The sequence below is a fragment of the Leptodactylus fuscus genome, chromosome 4 (genome assembly GCF_031893055.1).
Source record: "Leptodactylus fuscus isolate aLepFus1 chromosome 4, aLepFus1.hap2, whole genome shotgun sequence".
Lineage (NCBI taxonomy): Eukaryota > Metazoa > Chordata > Amphibia > Anura > Leptodactylidae > Leptodactylus > Leptodactylus fuscus.
In genome coordinates, this window is record NC_134268.1 from 137,307,310 (window position 1) to 137,335,060 (window position 27,751).

General features: G+C 43.8%; 1 protein-coding gene across 1 annotated transcript in view; it reads right to left on the minus strand.

Moving 5' to 3' along the window:
* ABCA13 (ATP binding cassette subfamily A member 13) overlaps window positions 1-27,751 on the minus strand; it is a 369,133-nt gene that overhangs the window by 278,195 nt on the left and 63,187 nt on the right. Inside the window, exons 14-16 of the mRNA XM_075271925.1 lie at window positions 25,525-25,683; window positions 20,710-20,881; window positions 5,698-5,837 (exon numbers count right to left, since the gene is read on the minus strand). Of these exons, the coding sequence (XP_075128026.1) occupies window positions 5,698-5,837; window positions 20,710-20,881; window positions 25,525-25,683 (471 nt within the window). The remainder of the gene's footprint in view (window positions 1-5,697; window positions 5,838-20,709; window positions 20,882-25,524; window positions 25,684-27,751) is intronic.

The following is a 27,751-nucleotide window of genomic DNA, read 5'->3' on the forward strand; positions in this document are numbered from 1 at the left end:
TGAATTCCCGGTCAGACAATGGCATTATATACCAGTAGCAAAAATTGTGGGTGCACGTAACCCCAATATATTCTTTGAATTCCCAGTCAGACAATGGCACTATATGGCAGTAGCAAAAATAGTGGGTGTATATAGCCCCAATTCTATTGCTAGGGGACTTGCAGTGTATTTCTGGGGTGAAGGTGGGGGGGCACACCATTGGAACGCGTATCGGGGGTATATATCGGGTATACGGGAATACACTGTCAGTGTATTCCATTCAGGATCCTGGGAAAGCTGGGTTGCGGCGATTGAGCCCGTCAGTGCCACGTTACACTGACAAGCTTCTCCCTGGAATTGAAGTTATATGTAAGCCCAATATATTCTTTGAATTCCCAGTGAGACAATGGCACTATATGGCAGTAGCAAAAATAGTGGGTGTATATAGCCCCAATTCTATTGCTAGGGGACTTGCAGGGTATTTCTGGGGTGAAGGTGGGGGGGCACACCGTTGGAACGGGGATTTGGGGTGTATATATGGGGTATACGGGAATACACTGTCAGTGTATTCCATTCAGGATCCTGGGAAAGCTGGGTTGCGGCGATTGAGCCCGTCAGTGCCACGTTACACTGACAAGCTTCTCCCTGGAATTTAGCTCTTATAAGAGCTGTTGGTTGTCTTCTCCTTCCTGTCCTAGCCTGTCCCTGCCTACCCAGAATCTATGCCCTAGCTAACTGGACGGAAACCTCCGTCCCCGGTGAATTGCAAGCTCAGAATGACGTGAAGCTGGGCGTCGCTGTTCTTTTAAATTAGAGGTCACATGTTTTCGGCAGCCAATGGGTTTTGCCTACTTTTTTCAACGTCACCGGTGTCATAGTTCCTATCCCACCTACCCTGCGCTGTTATTGGAGCAAAAAAGGCACCAGGGAAGGTGGGAGGGGAATCGAGTAATGGCGCACTTTACCACGCGGTGTTCGATTCGATTCGAACATGCCGAACAGCCTAATATCCGATCGAACATGAGTTCGATAGAACACTGTTCGCTCATCTCTACGTACAACCACTCTACAATATCTATTACAATGTTATCTCAATAGGAAGTGGCAAAATGAGACAAAGCTCCATAAAACCCATCACTGTGAAGCATCTTTTACAAATTGTGTTTTAAAATTAATTTTTATATCTAGAACATAGACTAAGCTGAGAAAATTAAAAAAAAAAATGTATTCACATTTAATATGACTACCAGACAGTATTATATTTAAAGGGGCTCTATCACTGGGAAAAGTCATTTTTATCTAATCACATGCTTGCATAGGCTTTAGAAATGCTATTCCACACTTACCTATAGTATGTAGATTGCTTCAGTGGTCTCTGAATAAGTCCGTTTTTATTCATATGCTAATGAGCCTTCAGCCAGTACAGGAAGTTCCCAGCAGCCTCCTCTCTCCCATTATCTTCTATGTGTGTGAAGCAAACAGGAAGCTGAGTCATCAACAGCAGCAGTCTCCCATAGAAAACAGCAGGGAGAGGTGTGCACCATCTATCGTGCACTAGTCTAATTAGCATATGAATATAAACAGACTTATTCAGAAACCAGTGAGGCAATCTACATACTATAGGCAGGTGTGAAATAGACTTTCTAAGGGCTATGCAAAGGTGTGATTAGTTAAAAATGACTTTTCCTAGTGATAGAGCCCCTTTAAACAACTTTGTCTTTTCTTTTTTTGATACAACTCTTGTCATGCCCAGTAGTTCCGTTATTAAATTATTATTACAGTATGGTAGTAATAGTCTTTGTAAAAAAAAAAAAAAAAAAATAGCAAGCAAATAAACTCGATACATCTGTTACTTATATAAACAATAATTATTTATGGGGCCACACGGTGGCTCAGTGGTTAGCACTGCAGCCTTGCAGTGCTGGAGTCCTGGTGTTCAAATCCCACCAAGGGCATAAAACCATCTGCAAGGAGTTTGTATGTTCTCCCCGTGTTTGCATGGATTTCCATCCCATATTACAAAAAAGACATGCTGATAGGGAAAAATGTACATTGTGAGCTCTATGTGGGGCTCACAATCTACATTTAAAAATAATAATAATGATTTATGGCATAACCAGGAATAATATCTACTGTATTACACACAAAAATGTAACCCAACCATTTTATGCAAGGGCAATGCACAATAAGTCAAATATAGGGTTGAGCGATCGGAAAGGATCGGATTCCGATCGGCGAACAAGTAAATTTCACGATCGTGATTGGAATTCGGAGGTTATTTCCCACAATGCTTGGCTACTGGCCAATCATTATGGGAAAAGCTATAGTATCAGATGAGCGAGTACTATTCAAAACTCCTGTTTCGAATAGCACTCACCCATAGGAATGAATGGAAGCGGTCGGCTGCATGCCGGCTGCGTCCATTCATTCCTATGCATGTACCGCAGCCTGCCACTCTTCTGCTTTTTCCCTGTTTTACTGTATACTCAACTCTGCTACATCTGAGATGTAGCAGAGCTGAGTATACAGTAAAGCAGGGATGAAGCAGAAGAGTAGATGGTATCTATGTACTCACAAACTTCACTCAACTTACCTGCACAGAAGTGCTGCCGCTGCCCATTCTTCTCGCTCCTCTTCTGTTAGAGTGTGGGAGGGTACTGGGAGGGGAGACGTGAGTGATGCACTCACGTCTCCCCGCCCACACTTTCCTAAGACACAACAAGCCCCGCCTACTCCCATCATCTCTAACACTAGCCTAGGGAGGTAGGGCAGCGCTCTGAAGGCATGTCAATGAGAGAGGACCAGACCGACAATAACAGGGAGCGGCAGCGAATCTGTGAAGGTAAGTGGACACCAGGGGGGCTAAGTAGCCGGGGGATTTTTTTTAATCACTACACAGTGTGGAATCCAACTACATGCTGTGTAGTGAATAGGATCGCTTTTAAAATCCGATCTTTGATTATTAAAAAAAATCCCATTGACTTGCATTGGGATCGGAATTGGGATCAGAATTGGGATCGGGATCGGTTTCGAATGGAAAATGATCAGAAATCAGATTTTAAAAAGGATCCTGAAATTTCAAGATCGGCTCAACCTTAGTCAAATAACTTAGTTGTACTCACTGGGTAGGTTCATGCTCTTATACAATGTTGAAAAGTAAATAAAGCTATTTCAATAGAACTGCAATTGTCTAGGTGTAAAATGAGAGGGAACCTCAATAGTAAAAAAAACCCATCATTTAGACTGAGTCCCCACATTGCAGAAAAGCAGCTTTTTTGTTCCAGATTTTGCTGTTTTTTGAGCCAAAGTCAGGAGTGGATTGAGCAGATGGTAGAAGTATTAGCATTTCCTATACAGTCCTATGAAAAAGTTTGGGCACCCCTATTAATCTTAATCATTTTTAGTTCTAAATATTTTGGTGTTTGCAACAGCCATTTCAGTTTGATATATCTAATAACTGATGGACACAGTAATATTTCAGGATTGAAATGAGGTTTATTGTACTAACAGAAAATGCGCAATATGCATTAAACCAAAATTTGACCGGTGCAAAAGTATGGGCACCCTTATCATTTTATTGATTTGAATACTCCTAACTACTTTTTACTGACTTATTGAAGCACAAAATTGGTTTTGTAACCTCAGTGAGCTTTGAACTTCATAGCCAGGTGTATCCAATCATGAGAAAAGGTATTTAAGGTGGCCAATTGCAAGTTGTTCTACTATTTGAATCTACTCTGAAGAGTGGCATCATGGGCTACTCAAAACAACTCTCAAATGATCTGAAAACAAAGATTGTTCAACATAGTTGTTCAGCGGAAGGATACAAAAAGCTGTCTCAGAGATTTAACCTGTCAGTTTCCACTGTGAGGAACATAGTAAGGAAATGGAAGACCACAGGGACAGTTCTTGTTAAGCCCAGAAGTGGCAGGCCAAGAAAAATATCAGAAAGGCAGAGAAGAAGAATGGTGAGAACAGTCAAGGACAATCCACAGACCACCTCCAAAGAGCTGCAGCATCATCTTGCTGCAGATGGTGTCACTGTGCATCGGTCAACTATACAGCGCACTTTGCACAAATAGAAGCTGTATGGGAGAGTGATGAGAAAGAAGCCGTTTCTGCACGTACGCCACAAATAGAGTTGCCTGAGGTATGAAAAAGCACATTTGGACAAGGCAGCTTCATTTTGGAAAGAAAAATTGAGTTGTTTGGTTATAAAAAAAGGCGTTATGCATGGCGTCCAAAAAGAAACAGCATTCCAAGAAAAACACATGCTACCCACTGTAAAATTTGGTGGAGGTTCCATCATGCTTTGGGGCTGTGTGGCCAATGCCGGCATCGGGAATCTTGTTAAAGTTGAGGGTCGCATGGATTCCACTCAGTATCAGCAGATTCTTGAGAATAATGTTCAAGAATCAGTGACGAAGTTGAAGTTACGCCGGGGATGGATATTTCAGCAAGACAATGATCCAAAACACCGCTCCAAATCCTCAGGCATTCATGCAGAGGAACAATTACAATGTTCTGGAATGGCCATCCCAGTCCCCAGACCTGAATATCATTGAACATCTGTGGGATGATTTGAAGCGGGCTGTCCATGCTCGGCGACCATCTAACTTAACTGAACTTGAATTGTTTGTCCAAAATACCTTTATCCAGGATCCAGGAACTGATTAAAAGCTACAGGAAGCGACTAGAGGCTGTTATCTTTGCAAAAGGAGGATGTACTAAATATTAATGTCACTTTTCTGTTGAGGTGCCCATACTTTTGCACCGGTCAAATTTTGGTTTAATGCATATTGCGCATTTTCTGTTAGTACAATAAACCTCATTTCAATCCTGAAATATTACTGTGTCCATCAGTTATTAGATATATCAAACTGAAATGGCTGTTGCAAATACCAAAATATTTAGAACTAAAAATGATTAAGATTAATAGGGGTGCCCAAACTTTTTCATAGGACTGTATATTTCCCATTCCTTTTATAGACATTCTTGACTTTGACTCCAAAAACTGCAGCAAAATCTGCAACAAGAAAGTTGCATTTCTGCAATGTGGGGTCACAGCCTAAGGCTAAGGCCCCACTTTGTGGAAACACAGCTTTTTTTGTTGCAATTTTGTTATGATTTTTTGAGCCAAAGCCAGGAGTGGATTGAGAAGAAGGGAGAAGTATAAAAACTTTTTATTGAGTTCCCATTCCTTTTGTAGCCATTCTTGGCTTTGGCTCAAAAAACCGCAACAAAATCTGCAACAAAAAAAGCTGCGTTTTTGCAATGTGGGGCCTCAGCCAAAAGGGGTTTTCCAGATTAGAAATATTAATGACCTATCTTAAGGATAGGTCATCGATATCAGGTGGTTGTCAGGAGGTTGACTGACACTCATTGATCAGCTGTTTCAGCAGTTGATACACAGGAAATAGAGCAGGAAGCAGATATCACTGTTCTCTGTGTAGTGGCTGAACCAAGTCACTGCAGCTTAGCTCCTTTTCAAGTGAATGGGAGCTGACCTGCAATAACTTGGTCTGGCTGTCTATAGGATAGGTCATCAATACATTTAGCCTAGAAATCATCTTTAAGATATTTTAAAAAAGATATAGTTTCACTGGGTATTTACTTGCTTTCCTGTGATGGTCTATGGATACAGTAGCAAAAATAGTGCATCATTCAATTCAATAAAAATAATTTAAAAGCAGACTAAAAGAAAAAAAACAATCTCACCTTGTATATTAAATGTCTAATTTCTGGAACATCGGGGGCATACAAGATTTTTCCATGTAATAATGGCTTTAAAAAGGCCCATGTGAAAGCACCATTTGAGGACTGCAGAATTTCCCCATAGAACTGTAAGCAGAATGGAGCTTAAAAAGAAAAAAGAAAGAGAAGAAAGAAAATGAAAGATTTCCTGTTTGTTATATAGAGTATCATTCGCTAGCTGCATTCTGCAGGACAGGCGTATGTATATCCTGTCTGTCTATTATTAAATGCTAGGTCTTGTAATTTAACATTCTCAGTTTTTTTTATCCTTTCTACATGCTCACCAGTTTAATTACTTACTTGCAAACAATTGTCGCTTCCTTATTCATTTAAAGCCCACTGCAAATTATTCTCAAGTCTACAATATTTTAAACCATATATTTGAGTCTGATAATATTTGAGTCTGATAAAAAAAATTTCCAGTTGTTGGGGGGCGGAGCTTGACCGCCGTGTGTAGTGGAGGTATGAGCCTGTAGCTCCGCTGCTAAAGAAGCACAGATCTCGTCCATCAGCCTTCATACCACAACCAGGATGGTCAGAACCGGGGGTAATAAAGGGGGGGATCCTCCGGGCACCCCCCGAACAGCCAAACAACAGACTGACCTCCAGAAATACCTTCGCAAGAAGAGCCCGCTTAGCCGCGGCAACCCGCCCAAGATGGCGCCGGATATTGAGTGCGCAGCACTCTCCACACCAGGCTCCGATGCTGAAAGCGACAGTGAGGAGGGAGCCGCATCTACGATTTCCAGATCGTTCCTCAAGAAGGCCTTGAGTCAGGCCCTGCACCAGGCTATCCACCCGGTAAGAACGGATCTAGCAGACATCAAGGCAGAGCTTGCTACTTTAGGCCGCAGGGCTGATTGGGCTGAAGAGGCCTACTCTAGCCTCACCTCCCACGCAAAAGCCCTGGAATCAGCCTTTGCCTCCCAGAAGGATCAAATAGACAGAGCCCTGATCCTCTTGGAGGATCAGGAGAATAGAGGAAGGAGACGAAATGTCAGGATAAAGGGCATATCTGAGAACTGTGCTCCCACTGAGTTGAAAGACAAGGTGTCCGCCATTTTCACATCCTTGTTGGGCCCTGAGCGTGCTCCATCAATAACTATTGAAAGGGTACACAGAGCATTGCGCCCTAAACCGAAACCTGAAGACCCTCCCAGGGATGTAATCTGTGGATTATTATCATATGTGGACACTCAGGATATTTTATCCGCAGCTCGGGCCAAACCGGATTTTACCCTAGAATCTGATAAACTTGCTTTCTTTCAAGACCTAGCGCCTTCCACACTAGCCAAACGCCGCCAATTAAGACCGCTTTTGGAGGTGCTGCGCAACAAAGACATTGCTTATTCTTGGCTATATCCGTTTGGCCTATCTATTCAATTCAGGGGCCGCAGGCTGACTGTGCAAACTCCAGCAGATCTGACAAGTGTATGGGAAAAGCTAAATATCACGCCGATTGACATATCATCATGGCTCCCTACTCCTGATTTAGCCTCCCTCCCAGAGTTGCCGACGCCCGGGACCTGGAAACACTGCACCAAATCGCCTAAATCCAAGCGTTCTCTTGCCAGGAACTTAGAGACCCAAGCAGATGACTGACAGTAACCCGTGGTCCCTCGCATCTGGACCTGCAGCTTTTCTTCTTCTACACGTAAGGTTACTTGATCGAACTTCTTAGCGATATCTTTACTCCTTAAGAGGTTTGGCTATATAGTTTTTATGTTGACTACCCTGGAGTTTGGACTGTCACCTACGAGTAGGCTTTATCTCTCTCCGTCTCTGTTTTTGATGTGTGGAGAGGTTATGTTGTTCCCAGGGTTATAGTTATAATTGACCCCTTCTCTCCCCGGGTCCTCTGCACTATCTTGGACTGTTGGTCATTATGACCCGATCATTATAAGTATCTATGTGGACTATTTCTGTGCTTGCCGCATCAAGTTCTTTTTCCCCCAGCAGTTTTTCTGACCTAGGACCCCGCCGGTGTGTGCTGGAGTTGTAGGCAACTGCGCTTCCTCATTTAGGGAAGCTCTTGGTAAATAGCGGTGCTCAATCAGGCCTGAGCACATCTAGATTTCAATAGGCTATCGATATCACAATATTCTATCTTCATTGATTGTTTTTGCATTGTTGTGTTTCTCTACTTGTGTTCTGTTTGTCTCTATCTTGTCTTCCCCCCCTCCCCTTCTCCACCTCCATCCCACCTTTTCTTTTGGTAGATCATGACGAAGGCAACTGTAACATCATTTAATGTACATGGCTGGAACTCCCCTGAAAAAAGACATGGTGTTCTGTTATTACTTCGGAAACTGCAGACGAAGATACTCTTTCTGCAAGAGACGCATTTTAAAAGAGGGAAGATCCCTAAACTTCCCTTGAATTACTTTTCGCAATGGTTCCACTGCCCTAGTGATACAGGAGCCTCTAGAGGAGTGTCCATAGCTCTACACCATTCCATACCTTTCAAGAGTGAGCGGGTATTCTCAGATCCGGACGGGAGATCATTGTTTGTTAAGGGCAAAATTGCGTCAGACACTTACACCTTTATTGCTTTGTATGCCCCTACGTCGGGTCAAATACCATGGTTAACTGAGGTTTTGGACTCACTGAAACTCTTTGCTGAAGGCTCGATAGTATTAGGATCCGACCCAAACATGACCCTGAATCCCCTGTTAGATGCCTCTAGCGGAAATTCACAACTGTCCCAGAGAGCTTTACGGAGAGCAAACCAACTCTTTCAGGACTTAAATTTGATTGACATCTGGAGACTACACCACCCATCTACGAAGGATTTTACCTTTTATTCTAACCCCAGATCGTCTTACTGCAGACTTGATTACATTATGGTCTCACGTATGATTCTGGAAAACTGTACTAAATCCCATATTGGTTCCATTTCCATATCGGACCACGCTCCTGTCTCTTGCTCTATGAAGCTGAACCCAATCCCCCGTCCTGCCCTAACCTGGAAGCTAAATGAACGACTTTTGGACTCACCAGAATCTAGGGACCTTCTGACCAAACACCTAACTGAATTTTTTGCTGTCAATTCCACTCCAGACACAAGCCCCACTGTGGTGTGGGAGACCCACAAACATTATATCAGAGGCATTCTTATCGCTTTAGGTGCTAAATGGAAGAAACAAAGACAACAACAAGTGGACTCCCTGTTGCAGCAGATTTCGACACTAGAAAGAGCCCATAAACGCTCCCAGTCAGCCGCTTATTTACAGAAACTCACTGCTTTGCGCACGGAGCTTAAAGATATGTTAGCTGCCAAAGCTGCTAAGAACTTTCTAAACTACAAACAGAAGTTGTTTGCTCACGGGAACAAGGGGGGGTCGAATGATGTCTGCACTAATTAAGAAAGCCCAGGCCAGAACGTACATTTCTTCAATTAAGTCTCCCACAGGATCTGTTCTCACCTCTACAGAAGCCATCGCAGAGACTTTCACGAATTTTTATTCATCCCTGTACAATTTGCGACCTGGAGATGACGGAAAATCCGCGACGGAGGACACTGGTATCAAGTCCTTTCTTGATTCGGTGTCCCTCCCGAGCATCACAGCGGAACAGGCTGAGGAATTGATGGACCCAATTTCAGAGGAAGAGGTTAGATCCATTATTAACTCCCTTCCCCCCCACAAAAGCCCTGGCCCAGATGGCTACTCTCTAATTTACTTTAAGACTTTCCTCAATTCCCTCCTACGCCCCCTGACTACAGCACTTAATGCAGCCCTCCAGGGCACCCCCTTACCCAAACAGGCCCTCGAGGCACATGTGACACTGATTGCTAAAGAGGGCAGGGACCCCCAACTATGTAGCAATTACCGCCCCATATCTTTACTCAATCTCGACCTTAAAATATGGGCGAAATTACTAGCCCTACGACTCAAACCACTTCTACCACATCTGATCAACGATGAACAAGCAGGGTTCATAAAAGGCAGGGAAGGTAGACATAACTCGTGGCGCCTGTTACATGCTCTGCGTTTGTCAAAAATAACCTCCAATCCCTTAGTCCTTCTCGGCTTAGACGCCGAGAAGGCATTTGATAGAGTACACTGGGGTTTCATGACCTCTACACTGAAGAAATTTGGTATTCCCATGCCCTTCATCCTAGCCATAATGTCCCTCTATAATGGTCCACACGCCAGGCTAAAAATTAATGGCACTCTTTCACCCATTTTCCAGATCTCGAACGGCACTAGACAGGGCTGTCCCCTATCCCCCTCCTTGTTTATACTCTCCTTAGAGCCATTCCTCCAGAAAATACGAGAACACCCTAACATCTTAGGTTTGCAATTCAAGGGAGGCTCCCTTAACTCTTTAGCGTTCGCTGATGATGTTCTTTTCTTAATTTCGAACCCCGAATCAGGTTTGCAGTCTACTTTGGCAGTAATAGAGGAATATGGCTTGGTATCAAATTATAAAGTGAATATTGACAAATGTGAAATCCTCAATGTTTCTCTTTCACTGGAGAAAGTGCAGTTATTGAAGTCAGTGCTCCCTTTCCCTTGGGCAAAGTCTCATATAAAATATCTGGGAGTTAAGCTACCTAGTTCCCCAGATGATCTTTATCGCTTAAATTTCGCTCCACTACTCCAAGAAATTGATAGCCTCTTGCAAGGTTATGATCTACCTTGCAAATCCTGGTTTGGGAGGAGAAGTTTATTGCATACATACAGTCCTATGAAAAAGTTTGGGCACCCCTATTAATCTTAATCATTTTTAGTTCTAAATATTTTGGTATTTGCAACAGCCATTTCAGTTTGATATATCTAATAACTGATGGACACAGTAATATTTCAGGATTGAAATGAGGTTTATTGTACTAACAGAAAATGCGCAATATGCATTAAACCAAAATTTGACCGGTGCAAAAGTATGGGCACCTCAACAGAAAAGTGACATTAATATTTAGTACATCCTCCTTTTGCAAAGATAACAGCCTCTAGTCGCTTCCTGTAGCTTTTAATCAGTTCCTGGATCCTGGATAAAGGTATTTTGGACAAACAATTCAAGTTCAGTTAAGTTAGATGGTCGCCGAGCATGGACAGCCCGCTTCAAATCATCCCACAGATGTTCAATGATATTCAGGTCTGGGGACTGGGATGGCCATTCCAGAACATTGTAATTGTTCCTCTGCATGAATGCCTGAGGATTTGGAGCGGTGTTTTGGATCATTGTCTTGCTGAAATATCCTTCCCAGGAGTAACTTCAACTTCGTCACTGATTCTTGAACATTATTCTCAAGAATCTGCTGATACTGAGTGGAATCCATGCGACCCTCAACTTTAACAAGATTCCCGATGCCGGCATTGGTCACACAGCCCCAAAGCATGATGGAACCTCCACCAAATTTTACAGTGGGTAGCATGTGTTTTTCTTGGAATGCTGTTTCTTTTTGGACGCCATGCATAACGCCTTTTTTTATAACCAAACAACTCAATTTTTGTTTCCAAAATGAAGCTGCCTTGTCCAAATGTGCTTTTTCATACCCCAGGCAACTCTATTTGTGGCGTACGTGCAGAAACGGCTTCTTTCTCATCACTCTCCCATACAGCTTCTATTTGTGCAAAGTGCGCTGTATTGCTGACTGATGCACAGTGACACCATCTGCAGCAAGATGATGCTGCAGCTCTTTGGAGGTGGTCTGTGGATTGTCCTTGACTGTTCTCACCATTCTTCTTCTCTGCCTTTCTGATATTTTTCTTGGCCTGCCACTTCTGGGCTTAACAAGAACTGTCCCTGTGGTCTTCCATTTCCTTACTATGTTCCTCACAGTGGAAACTGACAGGTTAAATCTCTGAGACAGCTTTTTGTATCCTTCCGCTGAACAACTATGTTGAACAATCTTTGTTTTCAGATCATTTGAGAGTTGTTTTGAGTAGCCCATGATGCCACTCTTCAGAGGAGATTCAAATAGTAGAACAACTTGCAATTGGCCACCATAAATACCTTTTCTCATGATTGGATACACCTGGCTATGAAGTTCAAAGCTCACTGAGGTTACAAAACCAATTTTGTGCTTCAGTAAGTCAGTAAAAAGTAGTTAGGAGTATTCAAATCAATAAAATGATAAGGGTGCCCATACTTTTGCACCGGTCAAATTTTGGTTTAATGCATATTGCACATTTTCTGTTAGTACAATAAACCTCATTTCAATCCTGAAATATTACTGTGTCCATCAGTTATTAGATATATCAAACTGAAATGGCTGTTGCAAACACCAAAATATTTAGAACTAAAAATGATTAAGATTAATAGGGGTGCCCAAACTTTTTCATAGGACTGTATATTGCACCTAAAGTGACTTATATGCTTAGAATGCTGCCAGTAAAACTCCCCGTCTCCTTCTTTAAGGCCCTTAGATCTTCCTTTTCGAGATTTCTTTGGAGAGGACGGAGACCTAGAATAGCATATGCAGCTCTGAGCCGACCCAAGGTGGAAGGAGGCATTAATGCCCCTGACCTGCAACATGTATATGATGCTATCCAACTACAACTATGGTCTGAGATTGCTACCACCAATATATCCTCTCCCTTAGGTAAACTATTAGAGGCCACATACGGACCTCTCTACATTGCAGACTTGTGGTTGCCACCATTGAAAGACCCCTCCCCCCTAAGAGCAACTAAATCTGATGTAATTTTGGGTGGAGCTCTGTCGACTTGGGGAAAGTATCAACCAACAGTGGCGCCCACTCCATCACTGTGCCTCCCTACGGGCCTAATCCCGAAGTTACTTCCCGATATGCCTAGACCTATGGAAGACTTTTGGACCCCTCTCTTGAGCATTCCTTTGATTTCTTTCTGCGAATCAGGCCAATTCCCCACCGCTGAAGAGATCACCCAACTGGAAGTTTTCAGTCGCAGAAAACGCCACCTTACATTTCTACATCTCAACCACTATGAGACATGCAGACACAGATTTGAACAGTTATATAAATGGAAGAGAGGGCTGACACACTTTGAACAACTGTATGTTTTAGCTGAACCCAAGAAGTACAAGACCAAGACGATGCTGCACAAATTTGTCAGACCCCCAACGTTGATCAAACCATTTTATTTAACTAGCTGGGAAAAAGATCTCAAAATATCTCTTGACTCTTCAGATGTGAAGAATATCTTATCCAGATCTTTCGGAATTTCAACCTGCTCGCGCCTCCAGGAAAATCATTTCAAATTGCTATCGAGGTGGTACCGTACCCCAGTGTGGTTGGCAGATCATGGCCTCTCCGAATCAAACTTGTGTTGGATATGTAGCGAAGAACCGGGCTCTCTGCTCCACATTTGGTGGTCCTGTTCCCGTCTAAAGCAGTTTTGGTCCTCAGTAGAGTCTAAAATACGCTCGGTTAGCACAAACCAATTAGAAATAACTCCCGCACTACTATTTTTTCTACCTATGCCAGACACACCTATCCATGTACAGAAACTGATCTTCCACCTGCTCTCTGCAGCTAAGGCACTGATCCCGGCCACATGGATGCAAAAGGAGGCCCCCACATACGACCATTGGATAGCGAAGTCGAACCAGTTGGTAAGATTCGAGGAAATGCTCAGCTGGAACAGGAGAAATGGAGCAGCTTTTCGGAAGATCTGGAATCCTTGGCTAAATTCCCGATGAGTGATTACTACCTGACCAGTAGCTTTCTCCCTATTCCCCCCACCCCCTCCCCCCTCCCCTCTTGTCCTATACTGGTTTCCATCAGTCATTATCTGCCAGCCAACTCTCCTACATATCATGATCTCGCCATATTTCCTTCTCTCCATCATACCTCCTCATGCTTCCATATCCTTCCCCTCCCTAATTTGTCTTACCTACCCTCTGTACCCCCTCCCTTTGTCCCCAATCCCCCCCCTATTGTATTCTTTGTTGTCTGCTTAATGTTCTTTATAGAAAAACTTTAAAAAGTTGTTTGTTGACTATGCCAAACTGCTGTTCTTTCATTGTTTATTTACCTTGACTGTGGGAGGTTGGTGCTGCGCCACCTGACCCACCCACATAATTGCTAGCTACTTTGTACTCATTTCCGTATTATGTCAATAAACTTGAATTAAAAAAAAAAAAAAAAATTCCAGTTGTTATAGCCATAAATTTCATTTTCAGCGATGGTTGCGTGGGAAATGTATTGTCTGTCAACCATTCCAAAGAATGTTTATCCGCATAATGAAAGGTCTGGGGTGGTCACAGGTTGCAGTGGTCTGCTCTAGCTAATACATAGGCTCCTGAGTGAGATCCTTCTGTGATGCCCTAAGGCTAAGGTCCCACAGCAATAAAGCACTGCAGAAATAAAATGCTACGGGAACGCATCACATTCAGTGCTTTAACCCTTTCGCTGCCAAGGGTCTCTGGAAATTTTGCACCTCCAGTAGCCAGAGCAATAGGATAAATCAAACCTAAATCGCAACATTAAAAAATCATCCAACCTATATATTTTCTTAAAGTAGACACCTGCAGCATTTTCAGAATGCCACTTGGTACCATATACGAACAGACACCTTCATGCAATTTTGATTCAAAGTGAATGTTTTATGAAAAAATGCAAATAAATGTATAGTTGTTAAAAGTAGAAACCAAACTATAAATTATATGCACCAAACATCCTAAAAATAAGAGTTCAACATGTGCAGAGTTCATTCATATCACTATGGCCTAAATCTGCATGCACGTGTCTTCAGAAAATCGCTAGAACTGGAAGGAACAAAAATCTGTTTTGAAGTTGGAAATGTTAAAAAAGTATCATCATGGAAAGTAAGTGAACCCCTAAACCCTATATATTTTTTGAAAGTAGACAACCTGAAGATTACATATGTCTCAATGGGTCATCAATAGAGATGAGCGAACACCATTTGATCGAATAGGTATTCGATCGAATATCAGGCCGTTCGAGGTATTTGATTTCAATCGAATAACACGCGGCATACGCTGTACAAATTCGTATCCCCTCCCACCTTCCCTGGTGCATTTTTTACACCAATAACTGTGCAGGGGAGGTGGGACAGGAACTACGACAAAGGAGGCATTGAAAAAAATTTAAAAAACCCATTGGCTGCCGAAAACATGTGACCTCCCGTTTATAAGAATAGCCAGCGCCATCTTCATGTCCTTTGCGGTGACAGATAGGGAGAGAGAGAGATCTGCTGAGGGCTAGATAGGCATTAGCTTCTAGTAGGCAGAGAAAAACAAAAGAAAAACAACAGTTCTTTTCAGAGCTATATACTGCAGGGAGAGGAGTCGAACTTTCCACGGACGGTGTGTCCCCCAAAACAGGGACACAGAGCTATTTGTTGCATCCATATACGTGCAAACCAGCTTTTCAAGGGGTGTCCCCCCGCAAAATAGCAGGAATACAGAACAATTAGTGCCTGTGATATACATGCAAACCAGCTTTTCAAGAGGTGCCCCCCCACAAAATAGCAGGAATACAGAGCAATTAGTGCCTGCTATATATGTACAAACCAGCTTTTCAACAGGTGTCCCCCCATAAAATAGCAGGAATACAGAACAATTAGTGCCTGTGATATACATGCAAACCAGCTTTTCAAGGGGTGTCCCCCCACAAAATAGCAGGAATACAGAGCAATTAGTGCCTGCTATATATGTACAAACCAGCTTTTCAATGGGTGTCCCCCCATAAAATAGCAGGAATACAGAACAATTAGTGCCTGTGATATACATGCAAACCAGCTTTTCAAAGGGTGTCCCCCACAAAATAGCTGGAATACAGAGTGTTTAGTGCCTGCTATATACGTGCAAACCAGCTTTTCAAGGGGTGTCCCCCCACAAAATAGCAGGAATACAGAGCAGTTAGTTCCATCTATATACTGTACATGCAAACCAGCTTTCCTCAGTGTATAGACCATAAAAAGGGCATTACTATACATCTAAAAATGCGTAAGGCTAGCGCAAGGGGACGAGGATGGGGCATGGAAATGCAGATGTGGAGCAAGGTTGCGCTCAACCAACAGCGTCTACCGTGCCTACTGCTCTGTGGCAGCAAGCATTGCGGTTCCCCACAGTCCCCGGCTTGATGGCCACATTAAGTAGGGTGCAGGGTACAACCCTAACTAGGCCCAAGCACCAGGAAGAGGTGTTACAATGGCTGGCGGACAATGCTTCCAACACGTTCTCCACCAGCCAGTCAGCCTCTACCTCAACTCCTCCTCCTAACCAACAGTCTGGTCCTCCTTCCTCACAACATGCCCAATCTTCCCAGCAAAGTAATCCCACCTTTCCCACCTCCCAGGAGCTGTTTTTGGGTCCATTCACTGTCCCTCTCTCTGTCCCACCACGTCCTGAATCACCGGAGGTAGCAGATGAGTTGCTGTGTCCTGATGCCCAAACACTGGAGCCTTCTCCTGTTGTTGTTGTTGACCAGCAATCGGCCCTCAGTGACGACGATGAGGAGACACAGTTGCCATCAGGGCAGCCTGTTGCCATTGTCGGTGTGCAAGAGGAGGAGGAGCCATCAGAGGAATTGGAAGAGGGGGTGGTGGACGACGAGGACACTGACCCAACTGGACAGGGGGGATGTCAAGCGGGGAGAGCATTGTAGATGTGGAAGGAAGTGAAGCACCAAAGAGGGTGGCTAGAAGAAAAGGCATGTCCAGAGGAAGAGGACAGCTGCTTTACCAAAGCCAGGCCACAGCCAGCAGGGCCCAAAATGTTCCCTCTTCTAGCCAGCCTAGAAAAACTCCCACATCAAGGCCACGTTCTTCGGTAGTGTGGAATTTTTTTAATGTATGTGCGGCGGACAAATATAGTGCGGTTTGCACACTCTGCAACTCGAAACTGAGTAGGGGCTCTGAGAAGAGCAACCTTACGACCACTGGCATTTGCTTCATTTGGAAGGCAAGCACTGGGCTCAGTGGCAGAGAGCAAACGCAGGACAATCGTCATCCGGCGTTGCCTCCACTACCTCTCCCACTGTTGCCAGTGCTGGCGCTGCAGTCCAGACCACCATCCAGGAAACCTTCACATCTGCCTCCATCACTTTGGGGACTTCTCCCTCATCCTCCCCTTTTCCTGCCTCAGCTCCTTCTCCTACCTTAGCTCCTCCTCCTACCGTAGCTCCTTCTCCTGCCTTAGCTCCTTCTCCTGAACCATCATGCACCTCTCCACAGCAACCCACCATCTCCCAGACTTTTGAGTGCAGGCAAAAATACAGCGCTACCCACCCCCATGCACAAGTCTTAAATGCGCACATCTCCAAACTCCTGGCCCAGGAGATGTTGTCGTTCCGGCTTGTGGAAACTCAGGCCTTCCGTGACCTGATGACAAGTGCGGCACCTCGCTATGCTGTCCCTAGCCGTCACTACTTCTCCCACTGTACCGTCCCCGCCTTGCACCAGCACGTGTCACACAACATCAGGCGGGCCCTAAGTTCCGCGATTTGCACAAAGGTCCACTTGACCACCGACGCGTGGACAAGTGCATGCGGACAGGGACGCTACATTTCACTGACGGCACACTGGGTGAATGTAGTTGAGGCTGGGACTGGGTCACAAAGTGGGGCGGTCTACCTCATTTCCCCGCCCAACATTCCTGACAGGGGCTCTGAACCACCACCCTCCTCCTCCGCCTCCACTATCACATTGACCCCAGCTACCTGCTGTAAACGCTGCAGCACTGGCGTGGGGAGACGTCAGCAGTCCGTGCTGAAGATCATCAACTTGGGGACAGATAGCACACTGCCTCCGAGGTGAGGGATGCCCTCCTTGATGGGACTTCAACATGGTTTTTGCCGCTGCACCTGGGCCCAGGCATGGTCGAGTGTGATAACAGCCGGAACCTGGTAGCAGCTGTGGAGCTTGCCAATCTCCAACATATTCCATGCCTGGCCCACGTGTTCAATTTAGTGGTGCAACGGTTTTTAAAAACGTACCCCAATTTACCCGAGCTACTGGTGAAAGCGCTTGTGTGCCCACTTTTGCAAGTCTACAGTAGCCACTGCTAGCCTCTGAAGCCTCCAGAAATTCCTCCATCTGCCAGAACAGTGGCTGATGTGCGACGTCCCCACACGCTGGAACTCGACATACCACATGTTGAGTAGAGTGTGTGAGCAGCAGAGTCCCTTGATGTAGTACCATTTCCAAAACCCATGGGTTCCTCAGAGTCAGCTCCCGCAGTTTCTACACCATGACTGGCCATGGATGGCAGACTTAAGCAAGATCTTGCGTGTCTTTGAGGAGTCCACAATGAGGGTCAGCTGTGATGATGCTCTCGTGAGTGTCACAATCCCGCTCCTGTGTGTGATGCGAGAATCCCTCATCGCCATCAGGGATAACACATTGTACGCTGAGGAGTCGGGCATAGGAGCAGAGCCATCCCAGCAGGATAGTCATGGCACACTCCTGTCCGCTTCACAGCGTATATTAAGGGAGGAGAAGGAGGAGGATGACGAAGTGGCAGATCTCATTGTCACACAGGAGGCTAGCGGGGAAGTTCAGTGTGTCCCATTGCTGCAGCGTGGTTGGGGCGAAATGGAGGAGGAGGAAGAGGAAGAAATGGAGAGTGAACATTCCAGTGGAGGCAGCCAAGTTATGCCAAGTAAGACTCTGGCACACATGGCTGAATACATGTTGGAGTGTTTTTCAACTGACAAACGCATTGTCAAAATTCTGGAGAGCAACGAGTACTGGATTGTTGCAATCCTCAACCCCCGGTATAAAAATAATATTTCTAATTTTATTCCGGTAGAGGGGAGGGCCAGTCGCATCAGTAATTGCCACAAGCAACTGGTGCAGAATATGACGGAGATGTTTCCATCAACTGTCATTGGCGACAGAGAGGAGAGTTCCTCCAACAGGCTAACAACTGCCATCCGGTCCACACCCGGCAGGGGCACATTCTAAAAGGTCTGGAACACATTAATGGCATCCACTCGCCAAAGTACCACTACTGAGGGGCCTAGTGTCACCAGGAGGGACAAGTATAGGCGCATGTTGTGGGAGTACCTGGCTGACCCCAGCCCTGTCCTCTCCGATCTCTCTGCGCCCTATACTTATTGGGTCTCCAAGTTGGATTTGTGGCTGGAACTTGCGCTGTATGCATTGGAGGTCCTTTCCTGCCCTGCCGCCAGCGTGCTATCTGAAAGAGTCTTCAGCGCTGCTGGTGGCATAATTACGGATAAGTGCAGCCAGCTGTCAGCTGACAGTGCTGACCGGCTGACGCTGATCAAAATGAACAGTCACTGGATAGACCCATCATTTTCATGTACAACGGTGTCAAGCACCCCGACATGAAGTTTGTGTGTGCTCACCCTCTACAATTCCTCCTCCTCCACCATCAGCTTCGCATAGTTCTGATCCTACGAGGCTCAATCCACCCTGATTCCCCCAACTCTGCTGGTTAGAGTCTCAATCCACTCTGATTCCCCCAAACTCTGCTGGTTAGAGTCTCAATCCACCCTGATTCCCTCCAACTCTGCTGGTTAGAGTCTCAATCCACCCCGATTCCCCCAAACTCTGCTGGTTAGAGTCTCAACTCACTCCAAGGGCCAAAAACACTGCCGGTGCAAGGCTCTACTCACACCAAGGGCCAAAAACACTGCTATTTAAGGGCTCTACTCACTCCAAGGGCCAAAAACACTGCCAGTGCAAGGCTCTACTCACTCCAAGGTCCAAAAACACTGCTTTTTAAGGGCTCTACTCACTCCAAGGGCCAAAAACACTGCCAGTGCAAGGCTCTACTCACTCCAAGGTCCAAAAACACTGCTTTTTAAGGGCTCTACTCACTCCAAGGGCCAAAAACACTGCCGGTGCAAGGCTCTACTCACTCCAAGGGCCAAAAACACTGCCGGTTCAAGGCTCTACTTACTCCAAGGACCAAAAACACTGCTTTTTAAGGGCTCTACTCACGCCAAGGGCCAAAAATAACACCGCTGTAAGGCTCTACTCACTCCAAGGGCCCAAAACACTGCTTTTTAAAGGCTCTACTCACTCCAAGGGACAAAAACACTGCTTTTTGAGGGCTCTACTCACTCCAAGGGCCAAAAACACTGCTTTTTAAGGGTTCTACTCACTCCAAGGGCCAAAAATACTGCTTTTTAAGGGCTCTACTGACTCCAAGGGCCAAAAACACTGCCGGTGCAAGGCTCTACTCACTCCAAGGGCTAAAAACACTGCTTTTTAAGGACTCTACTCACTCCAAGGGCCAAAAACACTGCCGGTGCAAGGCTCTACTCACTCCAAGGACCAAAAACACTGCTTTTTAAGGGCTCTAATCACTCCAAGGTCCAAAAACACTGCTTTTTAAGGGCTATACTCACTCCAAGGGCCAAAAACACTGCTTTTTAAGGGTTCTACTCACTCCAAGGGCCAAAAACACTGCTTTTTAAGGGTTCTACTCACTCTAAGGGCCAAAAACTCTAAGGGCCAAATACACAAAAAAGATTTTGTGTATATGTTGTGTAAGTGTTTGGCGCTGCGACTTGGACAATGATAAATGTCTGGGTGACAGCACCAATAAACTTCCTGGTTATGTTCAGGGGGTATAACATAGGAATTATTATAAATTACATTATATCTGTATATGACAATCAGAGTGCAAATGTACAGTATGCGCTCTGATTGACAGGAGGGTAAATAGGGACTAAAGCCCCTTCTCCCCCCCCCTCCTGGGGTCACATACAGGTTAAGCACAAAGATCAGATTGCTTCTCTGTCTCTGTGCACGCTGCAGGAGTCCTCCTCCCCCCTCCCCTTCCTGTTAGAGTTCAGTCTTAGTCTAAATATGTTTTAAGATTACAGCAGGCAAAACTGAATTAGGTAAATACACCATAAAAAAGGCCAAAATAATGGAGATTCCTTCTTTTTTTACATTAGCGAAGGATGCAATACTAGTACCAAAGGCACCAAAGTAGTAACTTTACTATTGTGTGTGACATACATTTAAAACGACATACTGGAATATTAAATATGACACGTAGCTAAAACATTTTTGGCGGCAAAATATTTAAAATAAATCTTACTTGAGCCCTTAGGTATGTCATGCTTCTTCATATCCTCATCAGTTAACTTTAAGGCTTTCAAATTATTAGAAGGTGTGTTATTGTAGAATGTGAGCTCCTCATTGCAGATGGTGGATGCCAATGAGCGGATTAAGTGTAAAATAGATTGTTTAGGCTGAACGCCTCCAAGGACCTTAAAGAGAACAAGAACACAAAATATCTTAAAATAGATCTTCTGATGTAAGGAATATAAATAGAGGCAAAATAGAAACAGGATATGTTAAAATAGAGAGTTACAATATACATCACCTTTGCGAGTGTAGAATTTGTAGCATTCAGGCCCACATTGCAAAAACATAGCATTTTACAGTACCTGCATAGTGGGCAACATTTAGGCTAAGGCCCCGCGGGATGACCCAAAGCTATAAAGCACTGCGAGAAAAAATGCAGTAGAAATGCATTGTGGTTCTTCCTGCAGCGCTTTAAACAGAAAGGACTTTCTGTTACAATTATATTTACGGGGAAGCCACTGGCGTTTCCGTAGATATAATTGACATGCTGTGATATCCAAAACTGCCTCCTCACTGATGGTGACGATAGGGAATACAGAGACTTAAACCGGGACTTTGTTGAATGGTGCCAGCAGAACCAGCTCAGGATTAATGCTGGGAAGACCAAGGAGATGGTGGTGGACTTTAGTAAACGGAGAAGTGCTCCGACCCCGGTGGAGATCCAAGGGACATGCATTGAGATAGTCAGGACCTATAAGGATCTGGGTGTGCTCCTCAATAATAAACTAGACTGGGCTGATCACCTGGAGGCGCTGCACAGAAAGGGCCACAGCAGACTCTACCTGCTCAGGAGGCTGAGGGCCTTCAGAGTCCAGGGGCCACTTCTTAGGGCCTTTTTCAACTCTGTGGTTGCTTCAGCCATCTTTTTCGGTGTGGTCTGCTGGGGGAGCAGTATATCAACCAAGGACAGAAATAGACTTGGCAGGCTGATCAGAAAGGCCAGCTCTGTCCTGGGGAGCCCCCTGGACCCAATACAGGTGGTGGGTGACAGAAGGATACTGTCCATGGTGACCTCCATGCGGGAGAACAAATCCCACCCCATGTATGGGACATGGCAGCACTATAAGTGACCGTCTGCTCCACCACAAGTGTGAGAAGGAGCGCTATCGCAAGTCCTTCCTTCCAACCGCGATCAGGCTACATAATCTACATCAGTCCAAGCGAAGATCACTCCGCACAGAAAACTAATGATTATGATTATGAAGTCTTCCTTCTTTCTTCTTCGGTTCCTTAGCTGCTATGAACTCCTAGTATATCTTCTCTTCTCAGCTTATGTGTGTCTACGTCAGTAATATATTACTGTGTATTATCCTGTATCTGTATTACTATGCTGCTGTAACATGAAATTGCTGAATGCTGAAATTTTCACACTGTGGGACTATTAAAGGATTATCTTATCTTGATTATCTTATCTTATGGCATTCGCAAGAATCCCATCCACTTTGCAATTATTGTAAAATGCCGTGATTTTTCCCACTGCGTTTCCGTTTGGAAAAATCCGTCCATCGCGATTTTTCCATCATGGTGTTTCCGACCCCTGGAAAATTCCCTAATCTGCAAAATCACTATTATACTTGTAAGCCTTCTGACATGCAAAATAAAAAAAAAAATAAAAAAAAAAACATGATTAAAAGATTATGCGAAAATATAGCAGATATGGTAGATAATATTTATTAATGTATTTGGGTGATATGACTATCTGCCTGAAAAGTAGAGCAGTTCACATTTTGAAAATTGCTAAAAAAAAAAAAATCAAAAAATTTCCAGCAAATTTCCTTTTTTTTTTATAAATAAATATAAAAATATTGATAAACGTTTACCACTAACATGAAATATGATGGTTCATGAAGAAAAGTCTTAATCACTCATGTAAGTTAAAACATCTCAAAGTTATTGCCATATAAAGTGACACATCAGTTTTGAAAAAAGGAGCCCTGGTCCTTAACGCACTTTTGGGCTGGGTTGTTGAGGGGTTAAACTGTTTTCTTGTGACATACATACACATGTTTAGCCAAGATAAGCTGCTTTTCTACAACACTGGTGGCAAGTTATATGAAACTGACATGCTCTCTTATTTGTGCCTGTGTGTGACCACCAGATAGGAAAGGTGAATTGCAGCGAAACAGTGAACCCCAGGCAGTCTCAAGGGACAAAGATATTGGCCAAATGTGTATAGGATTGTGGTCTGAATGGAACCTTCAGGGTCAGTGCACACTGAGTTTTTTGGCACTGATTTTGACGCTGAATTCAACTCAAAATCAGCCTTCAAAAAAAGGCTCCAAATAGAGTTCTATTGGGAGGCTTTTTTGAGGCCGATTTTGAGGCGGATTCAGCGTCAAAATCAGCGCCAAAAAACTCAGTGTGCACTGACCCATAGGCTGTTTTGCTTACTATTATTTAATGCATATTGCATGTTAGTTGTATATTCAGCACCTGTAGTACTATTGTTTAATTCTTATGTTTCTAATTGATATGAGTTATACTTAAAGGGGTATTCCCAACTCGCCTGTTCACCAACTTGCAGGCTGTGTGCTCTGTTCACCTCCTGGTTTTCTTGGTGAATTGTTGGGTGGGGTTTCACTTGCTGACTATCTCTATTCATAGCAGTACATGTTTGCAGTTAGTAATGAGGGTAGGTTGTAAATAAATTAGCACAGTATCACTGGAAGCTGATGTAGCAGAGCTGGATTTGATAGGTGATGAGAATCCCAAATTTACATGCTACAGGACCAAGAGTCAACTTGCAATAAACTCTGCTTTAGGTCTGTGTTTACATGCAGAGGTAACAGACTCCCTATTTCAGCCCTTGTCAGCAAAATTCAATTAGCAGACTGATAACTGAGAGATAAACAGCTCAGAAATACAAGCTGCTCAGAGCACTCAGCTCCCCTCCCCTATCTGAGAGCAGGGAGCTACGTCACTTGTCCTGGGTGGAGAGATAAGATCATCCCCAGATCTGTGGTTATGGAAACGCTGTGTAAACAAGTGAATAATCTCAGATAATGGCCAAACAAAACAGTTTTGCTGAAGCATTGTATTTAGGAAAAGTCTTAAATCCACATAAACTAGCAGTATAGATAGGATCCTTGTGATGGGACAACCCCTTTAACCCCTTCCCGACATGCGCCGTAATAGTACGGCGCATGTCAGGTCTGTAACTATGGCGACCGCCCGGGAGCCGGGCGGCCGCCATAGCCGCCGGGTGTCTACTGCTTTAAGCAGTAGACAACCGGCTCTAATGCCTCCGATCGGTCCCCGGACCGATCGGAGGCATTAACCCCTCCGGCGCCGCGCATGGGCGCCACCATTTTGGCCGGGATCGCCGGCTCCTGGAGCATGCTCCAGGGCTGACGTTCCGTTGCCATGACAGCCGGGAGCCTTGTACAGGCTCCCAGGCTTGTCTGCAAAGTGTCTCTTTTGCAGGCTGGTCTATGCAGCCTGCAAAAGAAAGGATGCTTTTTTGCAATGCATTGCAATGCATTAGCATTGTAATGCATTGCATTAGTGATCAGACCCCCTGGGGTTCAACACCCTTAGGGGTTCTAATAAATGCAAAAAAATAAATAAATAAAAAGTTAAAAAAAATATAAAAAAATATAAAAAGAATTAAAAGTTCAAATCCCCCCCCTTTCCCTAGAACACATATAAAAGTAGTTAAAAACTGTGAAACATATACATGTTAGGTATCCCCGTGTCCGAAATCGCCCACTCTACAAATCTATAAAAATATTTTTCCTGTTCGGTAAACGCCGTAGCGGGAAAAATAGTCGAAAGTGCCAAACCGCCGTTTTTTCACTGTTTTGATTCTGATAAAAATTTGAATAAAAAGTGATGAAAGCAATAACATTTCCCGAAAATGGTAGAACTAAAAAGTACACCCGGCCCCGCAAAAAAAGACGCCCTATGCATCCCCATACACTTACGTATAAAAAAGTTACGGCCGTCGGAATATGGCGACTTTTAGAAAAAAAAAATTTTAACACAGTTTTGGAATTTTTTTTAGGGGTCAAAATGTAAATAAAACCATATAAATTTGGTATCCCTGGAACCGTACCGAAACACAGAATATAGGGGACATGTCATTTTGGCTGCACAGTGAACGCCGTAAAACCAAAGCCCGTAAGAAAGTCGCAGAAATGCATTTTTTCTTCAAATCCACCCCATTCTGAATTTTTTTCCTGCTTCCCAGTACATTATATAGAATAATTAATGGTAGCATCATGAAGAAAAATTTGTCCCGCTAAAATTAAGACCTCATATGGCTCTGGGAGCGGAGAAATAAAAAAGTTATGGGGTTTAGAAGGAGGGGAGTCAAAAACGAAAAACGAAAATCAAAAAATGCCATCGGCGGGAAGGGGTTAATCTACATCCCTATCATGTTTTGCCCTTATTCTAGTAGATCTTCACATCACCAGTCTTGTTCAATGTATACATGTTTTATAGTCTTTCTGATAAAGGTGTAATATGTTTAATATTATCCCAGGGAGTGTCTGTGATTGGTATACGTGGTTTATGTACTATGTAGTATTAGTCAACTTTCTTTAGTAGGTTTGTTGATCAGTACATACTGTATCTGTCAAATGTTGGGAAGGGGTTAATACCATGAACTCTCTTGCTATAGTCCCAGTGAAATAAAACACCATTTAACATTCTTCTGTGGAGCCCCATTGCTGTATGTTTCATTGCTTCATATAAACAATTTGCCAACATATATAATTTTTCTTGTTTTTCACAACTGCAATCATGCAGATATTGGTCCTCATACCTGTTGAAATTTAACAAGCAGTGGCATGGTTTTCACTAGTTTTTGGGGCTCAAATAAACTATTAAAAACATGCTGATATTTTTCAAGTGTTCTTCCAATATTAGAGATTTGTTTCATGATGGTGTTTAATATCTTCTCAATTTTATCAGGAATGCTGACCTGGAATATTGTAATAATCAGATATTAGATTTAACATCACAGAAATAAGAATGAAGTATAAAGTCACAAAACGCATATGAAATTTGATGGTAGTATTAGCTGAAATTTATCTCATAGCTCAAATGATTCGCAATTACATAGATAGTGGTTGAAGGGAGGAAAAAAAATTCAATCATTTTATAAATAGAGATGAGCGAACACTAAAATGTCCGAGGTTCGAAATTCGATTCGAACAGCCGCACACTGTTCGACTGTTCGAACGGATTTCGAACCCCATTATAGTTTATGGGGGGAAATGCTCATTTCAGGGGTACACAAAATTCGATAAAATTATACTGTCCAAGTCCACGAGTGACGGTCGGGCTGGATTCTCCTTGAAGTCTTCTCCCGGCGCAGCGCCCCCACGGCATCTTCCGGCTGGAATTCACTCTGCCTAGGCATCGGGGCCTAGGCAGAGCCGACTGCGCATGCGCGGTCGACTCTGCCTGGCCTGACGCCTGAGCAGAGCCGACTGCACATGCGAGGGCATGCCCGCGCATGCGCAGTCGGCTCTGCCTAGGCCGGATTCCTAGGCAGAGTGAATTCCAGCCAGAAGACGCCGCGGGGACGCTGAACGGAGAAGACTTCTAAAGGTAAGAGAAGAACCAGCGTTGATTGACAGAATGTATAGCATTCTGCCAATCAACACTGGTTCTGCATCGAACCTTAAACTTCGAACAGTTAGTAGTGTTTGATCGGGTACGAGTATCTCGAATACCGTAGTATTCGATCGAACACCTACTCGATCGAACACTACTCGCTCATCTCTATTTATAAACAAAGATAATTCTGAGATACAAGGATAGTAATGTTCTTACTATATGTTAATAAAAATATTTTTATCAACAGTATCATCAGAGTAAAAAGTATTGAGTGTGAGTATTATACTGCATGCGAAAAAGAGGTTAAAAATAGATTACGTTTTTCTGTAAGTGAAAAAACAATAAAAAACAGTACCGCGCAACACCTAGCGCATTATCCTTTGAAAGTAGATCCATACATAACAAAGGAGCTAATGAAATAATCACCTTTCAGGCGAAAAAATACACCTTATGATAATAGGGATATACAGCAGCAAGGATCAGCGTGCTAGCACGTCACAAAATCAAGTAATAGGGACCATCCAATCCACAGTATTAAAAATGGAAAGAAAGATATCAGATCCGCGCTTACCCTCACACCAGTATTTTATTCAGCTTAACAAATACACAACGCGTTTCGGGACCCCGAAACGCGTTGTGTATTTGTTAAGCTGAATAAAATACTGGTGTGAGGGTAAGCGCGGATCTGATATCTTTCTTTCCATTTTTAATACTGTGGATTGGATGGTCCCTATTACTTGTTTTTCTGTAAGTGTCATATCAGTTTTCTGTCAATTCGTTTTAACTGCTAGGAAAAAAAAAAAAAAAAAAACTTTGCCTTCTCCCCCACCCACCCCACCATTCACCCATTCTTATTGGCGTCAAATAGATGCAAATTAATTCAGTGTATAGTTGGTGGTAGCCAACCATTACTAACTGTACACTTGAAAAAGGAGTGTTTCAGTCCTGAAATGTGTTGTCTTCCTGGCGACAAAGGAAATCTCTTTAACAAAATATGGGTAAGCATAGATTTTTAGTATTTCACTGGATGGAACTGGTCCTTGCCTTCTAATACAGTATGAGTTACTGTAAGAAGTCTTTAGACTGTCTGTTCTTCAAGTTTACCGTGTCTAAATATTAGACAGGATTAGTAAAGCTGCCCCACTTAGGGCTAGTTCACACAGAGTTTTTTGCAGGTGGATTGTGACATGGAATCCGCCTCAAAATCCGCCTGCAAAAAAAGGTCCCATTCATTTCAATGGGAGCTGCTCACTTCTTTTTCCCACTAGCGATTTTTTTTCAGCTAGCACTCCCGATTAGGCCCATTCATTCAGGCCTAATTAGTAGAGATGAGCGAACACTAAAATGTTCGGGGTTCGAAATCCGATTCAAACAGCCACACACTGTTCGACTGTTCGAACGGGTTTCGAACCCCATTATAGTCTATG